The 12192-nt window shown below is 42.3% G+C and overlaps 1 protein-coding gene across 3 annotated transcripts in view; it reads left to right on the forward strand.

Moving 5' to 3' along the window:
- Positions 1–10656, forward strand: part of nsd1b (nuclear receptor binding SET domain protein 1b) — a 61880-nt gene extending 51224 nt beyond the window's left edge. For all 3 annotated transcript variants that reach the window (XM_080749715.1, XM_080749717.1, XM_080749716.1), the window contains 5 exons: positions 1430–1536; positions 2392–2593; positions 4629–4889; positions 6743–6830; positions 7477–10656. In XM_080749715.1, coding sequence (XP_080605841.1) covers positions 1430–1536; positions 2392–2593; positions 4629–4889; positions 6743–6830; positions 7477–7720 — 902 coding nt within the window. In that variant the 3' untranslated portion in view covers positions 7721–10656. The remainder of the gene's footprint in view (positions 1–1429; positions 1537–2391; positions 2594–4628; positions 4890–6742; positions 6831–7476) is intronic.
- The last annotated feature ends 1536 nt before the right edge of the window (positions 10657–12192 follow it).

The following is a 12192-nucleotide window of genomic DNA, read 5'->3' on the forward strand; positions in this document are numbered from 1 at the left end:
AGCTAACAGCATCCTTACCGAAATAGCCGGCTAGCAATAGCCACCAGCTAGCTCCTAGCTGACTATACATTAAACCTGTTGTTCCGCGCTAGCCGATACGGCCCGCGCCGTTGCAAAGTACTGACATGGTTATCGACAAACCCAACGACTGAGATTACTTTAACTCATGGTAGCCCAGTAAAGGCCCACCAGGGCACGAAATAAGTTAGCATTTAGCCCGTAGCCACAGCCAACTTCTATGATACGGAGTTTACCTTTAGCAACTTTAGCAAGCCTGTAACACCTTTGAAATAGCTTTAGCAACAAACTGAAAGTACAGAAATCAGCTAGGCACCAGCAACGATAGCAAGAAATCTGAACCTTGAAACAGCAGTTTAGAATTCAGCGATTACCAGAATAACAATCTCAAACTTCCCATACAACCTGGCCAAGAACACAGCTTCTTAGTTTGGCAGCTAAGTTTACAGTTTACAGTTTACAGTTTAGGCATTTAGCAGACGCTTTTAATCCAAAGCGATTTACAATAAGCAGATACAACATTGCAATAATAAACAAGATAATAGGTCAGTACATTAACAGCAATATAACAATGTAAATGGATATCTATCTAGAGAAAAACACAATATAATCAAGTTCTAGAGAAACCTAACAAACAAATGTTAACTAGCTTCATGTATGGTCATTGAACATACATGAATTGAGCGATAGAAAAATAGCAGAAACAGACAAACAGATACTCAGCCAAGTTAGGCACCCTCTCCAAGCGGTGGGCAGCAGCACAGCTACCTGCAAGCAACAAGTGTGGCACTTGTGTGTGTACTGCAGCATGGTAGCAAGCAGCAGTGCTATGCAACGAGACTGAGTCCCACCATCTGCCTTCCCTAAGAACTATGGGTAAGGGGGGGGCAGGACCTAGTGACCCACCCCCCTCCGCGCGCGCGCTCCCTTGGGACCGCCCCCTGAACTCGCTTTGATCCTTACGAATCGTCGCACTATTTATTCATGTTATTTCATAAAAAGCCTTTTTTCTAGCCTTTTTAAACAAATTAGGCCATTTGGGGCTGGCGCAGTAGTCGCTAATAAATTCATAGAAAATCATGGAACATAATTTAATCTCTTGTTTATTTTTTTTAATAAAGTATAGATGTCTATGAACAAATGGGTATACTCCATTTGTTCATAGACATAGAAACACATTTCCAAAATATTCATTGCAAATTAGTCAAAATGCTCCAAAACCCTGACATGTTTTGGAAGAGTTTAATAAAAAACGTGGGGCAGGCAATGTGTTAAGTTAATCATCTGGAGACCCCCCAAAATAATTTGGGGACCCACCGGTTGAGAACCGCTGTGTTAGGAAAAGAGTTGACTTTTACTGTATGACAGTGTGTAGTAAACGTGTGTGTTTCTGTGCATGGGTGTCTGTTAGAAACGGAGCTGACGTTCAACTACAATCTGGAGTGCTTGGGGAACGGCAAGACCGTGTGTAAATGTGGAGCCCCCAACTGTAGCGGCTTCCTGGGGGTCCGACCCAAGGTGAGTGAATCCATTGCAAGCATCTGTTTTGCACAAAAAACATTCTTTGCGCTAAAAACGACGGTTTAGTGGTTTAAAAAAGGGATGAAAAGTGATGAGTCATCACTTTTCATGTAGTACAGTACAGTACAGTTAAACACCCTGCCTAAAAGGAGCATCTCAAATAAGACCTTTTACTGTCTTTTTGTTTTACGTTGAAAGCCCTCTGTATTTAATTCATGGACATAATAAATAGCAAGCAAAGAAAACATTCAATAATATCGCAGTTATGTATATGGATACTGTATACCAGGGTTCCCCAATTAGTTTTCCCCAAGAGCCGAATCATGTCTAGGGTACCAAGCCGAGGGCCACAGCATTGCAGGGGGCGACGGTGGCGTTCCCGCTACTCCAGCGACAGTTCAGATATCTTCGTTATCGGGTGAAAATCTTGTATGTCCAAAACCGTTAGTTTTGCATTTATCATTTTTAAAATGATTTAAACTAGTGAAAACAGCCGATCTACAAGCACACAACGCCTGGTGCGAGGCGTTGTGTGCTTGTAGATCTGCTGTTTTCACTACTTTTGTGCGACGGTCTTGTATGATTTGCGAAAGAACGTACAAATTTGGAGATACGAGATTTCCACACGACAACGACGATATACTTGTGTTGTTGCTGCCACCATTATTACTGGGGTTGGTGTGGGCCAGACAGTAGACCCCCGCGGACTGCAAATGGCCTGCGGGCCTATTGGGGAACCCTGCTCTATACTGTATATGGATGGATGTATGGATGTTCAATTCAATTCAATTCAATTCAATTCAATTCAATTCAATTCAAATAAATCAAATCTACCCCTCCCCCTCCCTCCAGAACAATCCCCCATCGTCGGACGACAAAAGCCGCAAGATGAAGAGGAGGTCGATGAAGAAGAAGAGCGCCGCCGTGGCGACCAAGGAGCGAGAGGACGAGTGTTTCAGCTGCGGAGACGGAGGACAGATGGTGTCCTGCAAGCGGCCGGGATGTCCCAAGGTCTACCACGCCGACTGTCTGAACCTCACCAAGAGGCCCGCGGGTAAACCCTAGCCGCAACCGTAACACCTTGACCCCCACTGAGACCTGGAATTATTTGATACTTAAGGACAACTTTAGTTTTTTACAACAAGGGTTCATATTTTAGATTGTAATTAAAGAATCTAAAAGATGAGTGTTAAAATGATTTCATTTACTTCTGTCTATTGTTTTAGAGATTCTTATTTCAGTGGTTGGAGGCATGCGTACAAGTGGCTAAATATGCCATTTTACACAGAATAAGCCCATTCCCAAGATACAGCGCAACCTTTCATGGTTGGATGTGACTTACAGTATGGGGGCTAGAAGTGTTACTGTAAATAGCAATAAAGAAGTAAGCATGCCCCACATTTTAGCACGGTAAATGCGATAAAACAATAGAACGAAGCAAATGAAAACATTTTAACACTCACTTTTTCTTTTCTCTAATTACAATCTAGAATATGAACCCTTAAAGTTGTCCTTTAAGCTATTGAAAAATAGCAGATCTACAAGCAGTGCCGCGCTACAGAATATGAACCCTTAAAGTTGTCCTTTAAGCTATTGAAAAATAGCAGATCTACAAGCAGTGCCGCGCTACGAGCTTGTAGATCTTCTATTTTTGAAAAATCTTGAAAACGTTTGCAAATCTTTATATATATAGGGGGGTCCCTGGAGCAATATATTTTGAGATGGGGGTCCTCGGCCTGGTTACAGACCCTGTATCGCTAGCCACGCCCCTTTAAAATGTTGTTTCGACGATACAGAGGTCTGGTGTTGCTCTCATTGAAGAGGTTTTCCTCGTTTGGAAATCCGTCCGGCGAATCAGCGTCGCTTCTCGGGGCATGTGATCAGCAAGCCGCCGCCGGACCGTACCGCACATTCACAAACAAACACTGCGATGCGAGGCGTTGGTGCTTGTAGATCGGCTGTTTTCACTAGTTTAGTACATTTTATAGATGATAAATAGGACAAAACGAACAGTTTTGGACAACGACGATATGCTATAAGTATAAGGTGCTGGGAGTGAAAATTATAATGTAGGGGTGCCTCGGATTAAAAAAATATTTAAGGGGTGCCCTGAGACAAAAGAGTTTGGGAACCCCTGGTCCAGAGTGTTATCTGTACTTCTGTCCATGATATCATGTTACATAAACTTGACCACCACCACCACCTAATACATTGTCTTGTCTCCTCATTTTCTGAATTCCACCACACTCCTCCTACCTTATAGTTTACGAGGCTATCTAAACTGACCCATACGAGTCTGTAACTCTGACAGTGTACAAATGGAACCAAATGGACCCTGACGGGTCAATTGTGTTCCATTTGTACGTTGTCAGAGTTAAGGGGAGACCTTGAAATGTAAAATTGTGAGAAACACTGCTCAAACCTCTTACTCTGCAAACAACCGGGACCCCTCTGAACAATCTAATGAAACAGGGGCGTCAGTTGGGTATGGCAGGGGTATGCAGCTGCCATACCCTGGGTCCAGGGGGGAGAATAAAAGTTACTTTTAAATATAAATCCATGAATGTCTCTTTGTCTATCTGTGCTGGTTATTATGTTGTTAAATTACTGTAAAATAACTACAAATGCAAAATTTAACAAAATGGTCACTTTAACAAGGTATTATGATTATATTCTCCACACTTTTATTCTCCCCATCTTGACAAAATGGTATATTCCCAGGTTCCGCAGGTCAGCTGCACAGGTGCAATTCATTATTGTTAATTGTGGCACGTTTACTAACATGCCAAGTTTAGCTGCACTTGAACAACCATCCCAGGCTGCCATATCCAGCCCAAGAAACCGTAGAAACAGGGGGAAAAAAATGAATGTACTTTTTTAAATAAATGTATCATGCCTGTTACTTTCGCGCGCGTGCAAGACACCAGTCATGTTGCCATACCTTAGCTTTTTCTGAACTGACGCGACTGTAATGAAAATACCTACAGGTGCATAACTCTACCCTACTGCACGTTACCTAAACTGTTTGTGTGGGTGTGTGCGCGTGTGTGCGCGTGCGTGCGTGCGTGCATGCGTGCGTGTCTCTCCAGGGCGCTGGGAGTGTCCGTGGCACCAGTGCGACGTGTGCGGCGCGGAGGCGGCGTCGTTCTGCGACGTGTGTCCGTCGTCGTTCTGCGTGGACCACCGAGACGGCCTGCTGTTCATCTCCCGACTGGACGGACGCCTGTCCTGCAGCGAGCACGACCCCTGTGGTCCCGAGCCCCTGGAGCCCGGAGAGATCCGAGAGTCACAACCTCTGCAGACGGGCCAGACCCAGGAATGCCACCCACAACCTCTGCAGACTTCCACGGGTATTGATTATTATCTGTTTGTCTAAAAAAAAGGCATATAAATGTTGTTGTTTAGAACCCACTTAGACTTTATTTTTACTAGGGCATTCACGAATAGTGATTTTTAGTATTCGAATTATTCGACCTCAAAGTATTCGAATAGTCGAATATTCGACAGGACTGGCCAAACTGTCAAATATTAAGTCAGCAAGAGGCAAACATTGTGAAAATAGCCGATCTACATGCTCACAACGCCTCGCGTTGCGAAGCGTTGTGAGCATGTAGATCTGCTATTTTCACAATATTTATCTACAGACTTAAATGTAATAACTACAATTCCAATTGCGTGTCAGGGTGGGGGTCCCCAGTTCAAATATGTTTATTTTGGGGGTCACAGCCTAAAAAGGTTTGAGAAGCCCTGGTATAGAGCATTAACAAATTCATCCACCAGGGGCATTGACAACTAATTTTTATGACTTCCTATCTAGCTAAGCTTCATAAACTATATTTTTTAAAGAGAAAACGATAAAAAAAAAAAGTGAATATTCAACTTCGGTGAACAATGTCGAATATTCGAATATTTGGTAAATGTCCTAATTATTACTAGTAAGACGCCTCAGGGCGACATGCGACCTCGACTGAGGTCGCGCCAATTCTTGGCCATCTGGCCAGTGATGTATATCGGACCAGTTACCCATATATGGAGATCCATGGACTGTATATAGTACATCCCTTTTATGCCCATACATGGAGATCCCTGTATGAACCAGCCACATGGGCTGTCTTCTTCCATATACTGTATGGGAATTCCCATATGAAGTCCTGTTAGATATGGGCTTAATATTGATGACATCAGGGATCTCCATATATGGGCATAAAAGGGGATTCTGTACTAGTGGTTCCCAGGACATCACGATCACAACATACAATAACTTGTATGCCCATACATGGAGATCCTTATCTGAACCAGCCACACAGATATGGGCCATGTCTTTGCCATCTGGCCAGCGATATACAGTATATCGATGACATCAGGGATCTTCATATATGGGCATAAAAAGGATTCTGGGGAATACCCATATATGGACTTTTACGTAGGTGATGTCACCTGTGAAGGTTGTGATATCACCTGTGATGTCACAGTGATTGTGTCAAGGGAACCAACCCATAGACAAAACAATTGTACACACACACACACACACACACACACACACACACACACACACACACACACACACACACACACACACACACACACACACATCTACACACACGTCTACACGGACACGGACAAGCTGTGACATTTCTCATGGTAAACTGCTACCTTCGGTACCAATGAATTATACAACAGGTAGTTCCGACGAAGTAATCTGATTGGTTGAAATAGCTATGATACGTGATGATACTGAGCATTATGGAACGGTCTAGAGATGGGATTTATGGCTCTTTGAAGTGAGCCGGATCTCTGGGATCCGTTCCTTTCAAAGAGCCGTTCAAAAGACTGGCTCATTCTAGTTACTATAGTTATTTTGTAGATTTTGATTATAATTACAAATAACTTCAACCCTATACATTTATCTCTGACATACATAGGTACATACCTGCCATTTGAAAATAGCCGATCTACAAGCCGATCTACAAGCCGATCTACAACGCGACGCATTGTGAGCTTGTATATCTGCTATTTTCAAATGATTTTTCTACATTTTACTCATTGGAAAACCTGTGAAACAGGACTTTCTAATAATGAGTACGTTCTAATATTGGTACTTTAAGTACATTTTGATACCAAGGTATCAAAGGTGTGCTGATATTCACTATAGCACACACCTGACTGGTGTAATGTTGCTTAACTGTTGCACCTCTATCCTCAGGTCAGGTCGGTGCTCCTCATCCACGACCTCTGACCTCCAGTCAGGTGGTGTCGTCGCCTCCGGTTCATCAAACGTCTGATCCTACCAGGTGTGTTTAAAGTTCTGTATGCTGTTTATTAAGGGTGAAACAATACATGTATTCCTATTGAACCGCTCGATACCAGGGTGTACCGAACCGAATGACCCTGTACCGAACAATACACATCCACATTCCCCTGGAACCCCCTCAAGGACCCCTAGGGGTCCACAGAGCCCCCTTACAGGAGAGAACCACTACCCTAGAGGTTGGGTACCGTATTGTTCAAAGTAAAAAATAAATAAAAAAAAAGTAATAAATCAAGGACATTTCGAAAAAGTATTGAACCGTGACACCAAACTATCGAACCGAAACGAACCAAACCGTTACACCCTTACTGTTTATGTATATATACTGTATATATATATATATCCTTTTCAAGCCGTGACCCCCCAAAGATAATCATATTTGAACTGGGGACCCCCCACCCTGACAAGCATGCCTCGCAACGCAAGGATTTTGATCTGCTATTTTCACAATAGGATCGTGTTATACAAAATCTTATGCCTCAACTCTTATTGTCTCTTGTAGGGTGGGAGGTCCCTCCCTCCCCAGTTAAAATATGATTCTTTTGGGGGTCGCGGCCTGAAAAGGTTGAGAACCACTGCTGTAGAGCAGTGACGACTAACTCTGACAGGTTGCTTGTGTTCCCGTCCAGTGTTACTGGATACCTCACCGGTCTTACTGACGTGTCCAGCTTCCCGGCGTTCTCCATCATCCCGGTGGTCTCCACGGCGACCGCCTCCCCTCCTGCCGAGGCCTCCAGCCACCGGGAGGCGCTGGTTCTGCCACAGTACTCTCCCATCTCCTCCTATGAGGGGGAGGAGCCAGAAGAAGAGGAGGAGGAGGTGCTAGACGAAGAGGAGCTGGAATGTCTGGAGGTCAAGGAGGGGGCGGAGTGACCTACGTGTTGTATTGTAGGGCAGCCAATCAGGAAGCAACAGAGCCTCGTCCCGTCGCTAGCATCCTCCAATAAGAGAACACGGAAATGGGAGAGCTGGTTAATGCCATCTTTACCCAGTTGGTGGCTGCTCAGTCGGGGTGGGCACGTTGCAGTCAGGGGTCCAGTGACTTACTCATGGACACCTCTGCACATAGCCGGGTCCGGGTCCGGGTCCGGGTCTGGGTCCGGGGCCGGGGCCGGGTCCGGGGCCGGGGCCGGGAATTGACCATTCTGGTTGGTCCCTGACTGACCAACCAGCAGGTTCTTTCTGCCTTGTTTATATTGAAACAAAACCATTTAAAAAACATGCCCAGTCACTGTACTGCACCTGAGATGTTCCTTTTTACTGAAACCAAGTTTAAAATGAGAATTGAGTACACCGAATAACAATACGAAGCAACTGAAAAACACATTAATTCAATGGTAGTGGATGGAAAGGAGGGATTTTTTGTCCAACCAAGACACAGCAACCAATGGGTGCGAAGAGGGGTGGGGCCACGGGCGAAGGGTCAATCGAACCTGGGAACTTCAGCTAAAACCACTCGAAACTGAGCTAAAATGGAGATAGGCGTCTGCAAGCGGAGCGCATATGGAAACGGCCCAATCAAAACACAGAGGGGCCTGGCCTATCAGAGCTCTTCTTGTCACCGGGCAGGGCAGGAGAAAAGGCCGGCTGCTGATTTGGTCGGCTCGCTTCATGGTGCCGGTCTTTCCTTCATCCTGGTTGGTGGAACTGGCGGTCACCTGACGTCCTCATCAGACACCACGAGTAGAGCCCGATCGATAATAGTAATATTCACATTATTGTTCATATGAATTTATGATGATCATAATCATAATCACTCGTTATTTGATTGTGACAGATCTGTAACGGTAATAATTGTGCAGCCCGTTCTTAGCCCTTTAACCTTTTGGGGGCGAGAAAAGTTTCAAAACCTTTTTTTCTACAAGCTCACAACGCATCGTTACCCGACACGTTGTCATATTTCTTTCTTTTTGTATAGGACTTGAAAAATATGAACTAAAATTAATTTGTGTTTATTTTTGTCATTGCTTTGCTTATACGTTTAACGTTCTCAAGTAGAAACTTGGATCATTATGTAGGTTTTTCAATTACAATTACGTCTTTTTTTTTTTTTTTTGCACTATTTGTCAAAATATTAGTCAAATCATTGTTACTTGGTGTTCTCGTACAGTGGTTCAATAGAGGGTATGCGCTGAAAGCTTTTGCCTAAAAAAAAACTCTTCCTAGCGGCCCAGTTGGAAATATTACAACTCTCAGGGCAAGCAGATAAAAACGGCACACACGTGTAGCACAAAACAGTCTTCAGCTCCTGATACCAGTGGTGGAAAGTTACCAATCATTTTTTTACTTTACCTGGGCATTTTCGATTTTCACTACTTCTACTCCACTACATATCACAGGCAAATACTGTACTGCAATTATTTGCTAACTTGTTACTTTGTTATTATTTGGAGGTATTGAGGAATTAATTTGTTTATGGCACAGCCCCAGAAAGTAAAGAAATAAGGGTTAAATTGAGTGGTTATTAAATCTTACCCATCATTTACCTTTCGGGCAAGTGGGCATGAACGTACCGAAGTGACCTTCAGTGCCTGTACTTGCCCGACGGGGAAGTGCCTCAGAGACCTAAGTGTCAACCCGACACCTCAGTTTTGTTCTACCTTTGAGGGCGGATTCTTGCCAGTGCATTTCAATGGGTATGATGGTCTTGCACAGTGCATTTCAATGGGTATGATGGTCTTGCACATCTTTCCACGTGCCGCACAGACCTTGTGCAAAAACACATTCGGCAGTTTTATCAGCCGGCAGCCATAGTCTGGTAAGACTGTGCCCAAATGGGACATTCTGCAGAATGAGTACTTTTACTTTTGGTACTTCTAATCAAGTACATTTTGACTTTTACCTGTAACAGAGTATGTCTACAATTCTACATGATAGTATTGATACTTAAATACTGAAGTAAAAACAAATTGGACACTTATTCCACCACTGATTAATATACACAACGCGCCCATTGAGAACATGCTCTGTGCTCAGGAAAAATACTTCTTAGTGAGCACGAGCCCTTAGAAAGAGAAATGATAGCTACCATTATGATGCAATGAATGAACTATATAAGCCACCTTTTATTAAACAAAAATTATATATATATCATTATAAATAAGAAATAAGAAATGGGAAATGGGAGAGAAAAAAAAAGTTTTAACTATAGTGCCTCCTGAGCAGTATGATTTTACTGTGGTTTTACTCCAATTTTTATTTCAATGTTTCACATCATGATTTATATTCAATAATGTATTGAGTATTGATTTTTTTTTTTTTTTTTTTTTATCTCGTTTAACACTGCGGATTGGCAGGTTTAAACTAAGTTTGATATGATTATGTTTCTTTGTTTTATCATTAAATGTGACAGTGATATGAATTCTTCCATTTTACACTCTCTCTCATGAATGGACCCCCCTGTAGCACCTTCACGTACCCCTAGAGGGACATGTGCCGCCCATTTTGAGAAACACTGCTCTGGGAATCGGCATCGGAACTCTGTTGGACTCTGAACACGAGAGACTGTTTTTTTGTTTTTTTTAAGTCTGGTCAAAGGATTTATGAACTTTGTTCACAACAAACATCCATGAAACACTGTCTGAAAAAGCAAGTCACTCAATCGTGGGAGTTGTAGTCCAATATAGGCTATTCACTTCTTTTTGTAGTCCATTTTCACCGTGTGTCAGTTCCACACAGCTGCTGCTTTGTTTTTTCTTTGTTTTTGTTTGTTTTTGTTGTTTTTTGTGTCTGTGGTGTGGTGTGTATGCTACTAAGAGTTATTAAAAAGCGTCTGCACATCAGATTAATAATATGCTTGACCTTTTAAATGGCTGATCCACCGTGTCTGTTATTTTATCAGCAACTCAACTGTCAACTTTATTGTCAAACATCACCAGGGGTGTCGCACCAAATTGCACATTTTGTGCTTTAACTAAAAATAGTAGATCTGCTATTTTTGAGAAAATCGTGAAAATGTGTGCAAATCTTTGAATATTTTTGAAAAACCTATGTTTCTATGTCAGTGGTGCTCAAACTTTTTAATGTGAAGGACCCACAAAATTATATGTATTTGGCCACAGAACCCCATCTCAAAACATTTAGTTCCAGGGAACCCCCAGAGGCAAAATTTGAGTTACTAAATACTTAAATACTGTACTTGAACAATGTAATTAATAGGCTACCTTAGAGGTGTTGTGTGGAGTTGTGTTGCCTAGAACTGGAGGATTGATTTTGGGATTTGTAGGCTATTGTAAATCAAAATGAGATGACATCACACCGACATTTATTTGAACACTTTAATTTCTAGTTAGTTTGCTATCTGCAAACTAACTAGAAATTAAAGTGTTCAAAGGCCTATGTAAAACATAGGCCTACATAACCACTTTAGCCTTATTTTATACCTTGGTTATTTGAAAATAGCTACAAGCTCACAACTTGACATTTTGTAGCCTACTTTTACTTTTGGTAGGCTACTAGGCTACTTTAAGTATATTTTGATGCCAACACTTTCATACATTTCGTACATTTTGAATCCGGGACCTTTACTTGTAACAGAGTATTTCTCTATTGCAGTAGGCCTATTGTTACTTTTACTATGGAGTACTATGGAGTGCGTATGACGTTTTGTAGGCTATGCCGATTTGGAAAAAAAGTAAAACATTTGAGTAGACTACTTTTTCCACCACTGTCCTTTTCTAACTTTATTGACACGTTCTGAGAGTACACGCGCACACTGAACGTAATGACGCCATGACGTTGGCGTTAGAGATGGGATTTATGGCTCTTTGAAGTGAAGCCGGATCTCTGAGACCCGTTCCTTTCAAAGAGCCGTTCAAAAGACTGGCTCATTTTAGTTAGGCCTACTGGTAGTGGTTACTTTGTAGATTTTGTTTATAATTACAAATTCACTTCAACCCTATATATTTCAGCCATATTTATAGGCTACATTTCAGCCATTTGAAAATAGCCGATCTACAAGCTCACAATGCGTTGCGTTTGCGACGCATTGTGAGCTTGTAGATAGGCTATTTTCATATATATTTATACATTTTCTACATTGAAAAAAAAACTGTGAAATGGGACATTCTGCATAATAACAATTTGCTGTGCATTTTGATACCGATACTTTTGTACTTTTACTTAAGTACATTTTAATTCCAAACTTCTACTTGTCTGGCAGAGTATTTCCACGTTGCAGTATTGATACTTTTACATAAAGAATGTTTGTTTGTACTTTTCCCCCACAATGTTCATTTACAAAAGGAACGGCTTCCTATACTGCGAACCGGATCCCATCGTTCATTTCAAAGAGCCGTTCAAAAGACTCGATTCGTTCGCGAACGCCCCATCTCTAGTTGGCGTGT

This window comes from Nannobrachium achirus (genome assembly GCF_963921795.1).
Source record: "Nannobrachium achirus genome assembly, chromosome: 19".
Classification (NCBI taxonomy): domain Eukaryota; kingdom Metazoa; phylum Chordata; class Actinopteri; order Myctophiformes; family Myctophidae; genus Nannobrachium; species Nannobrachium achirus.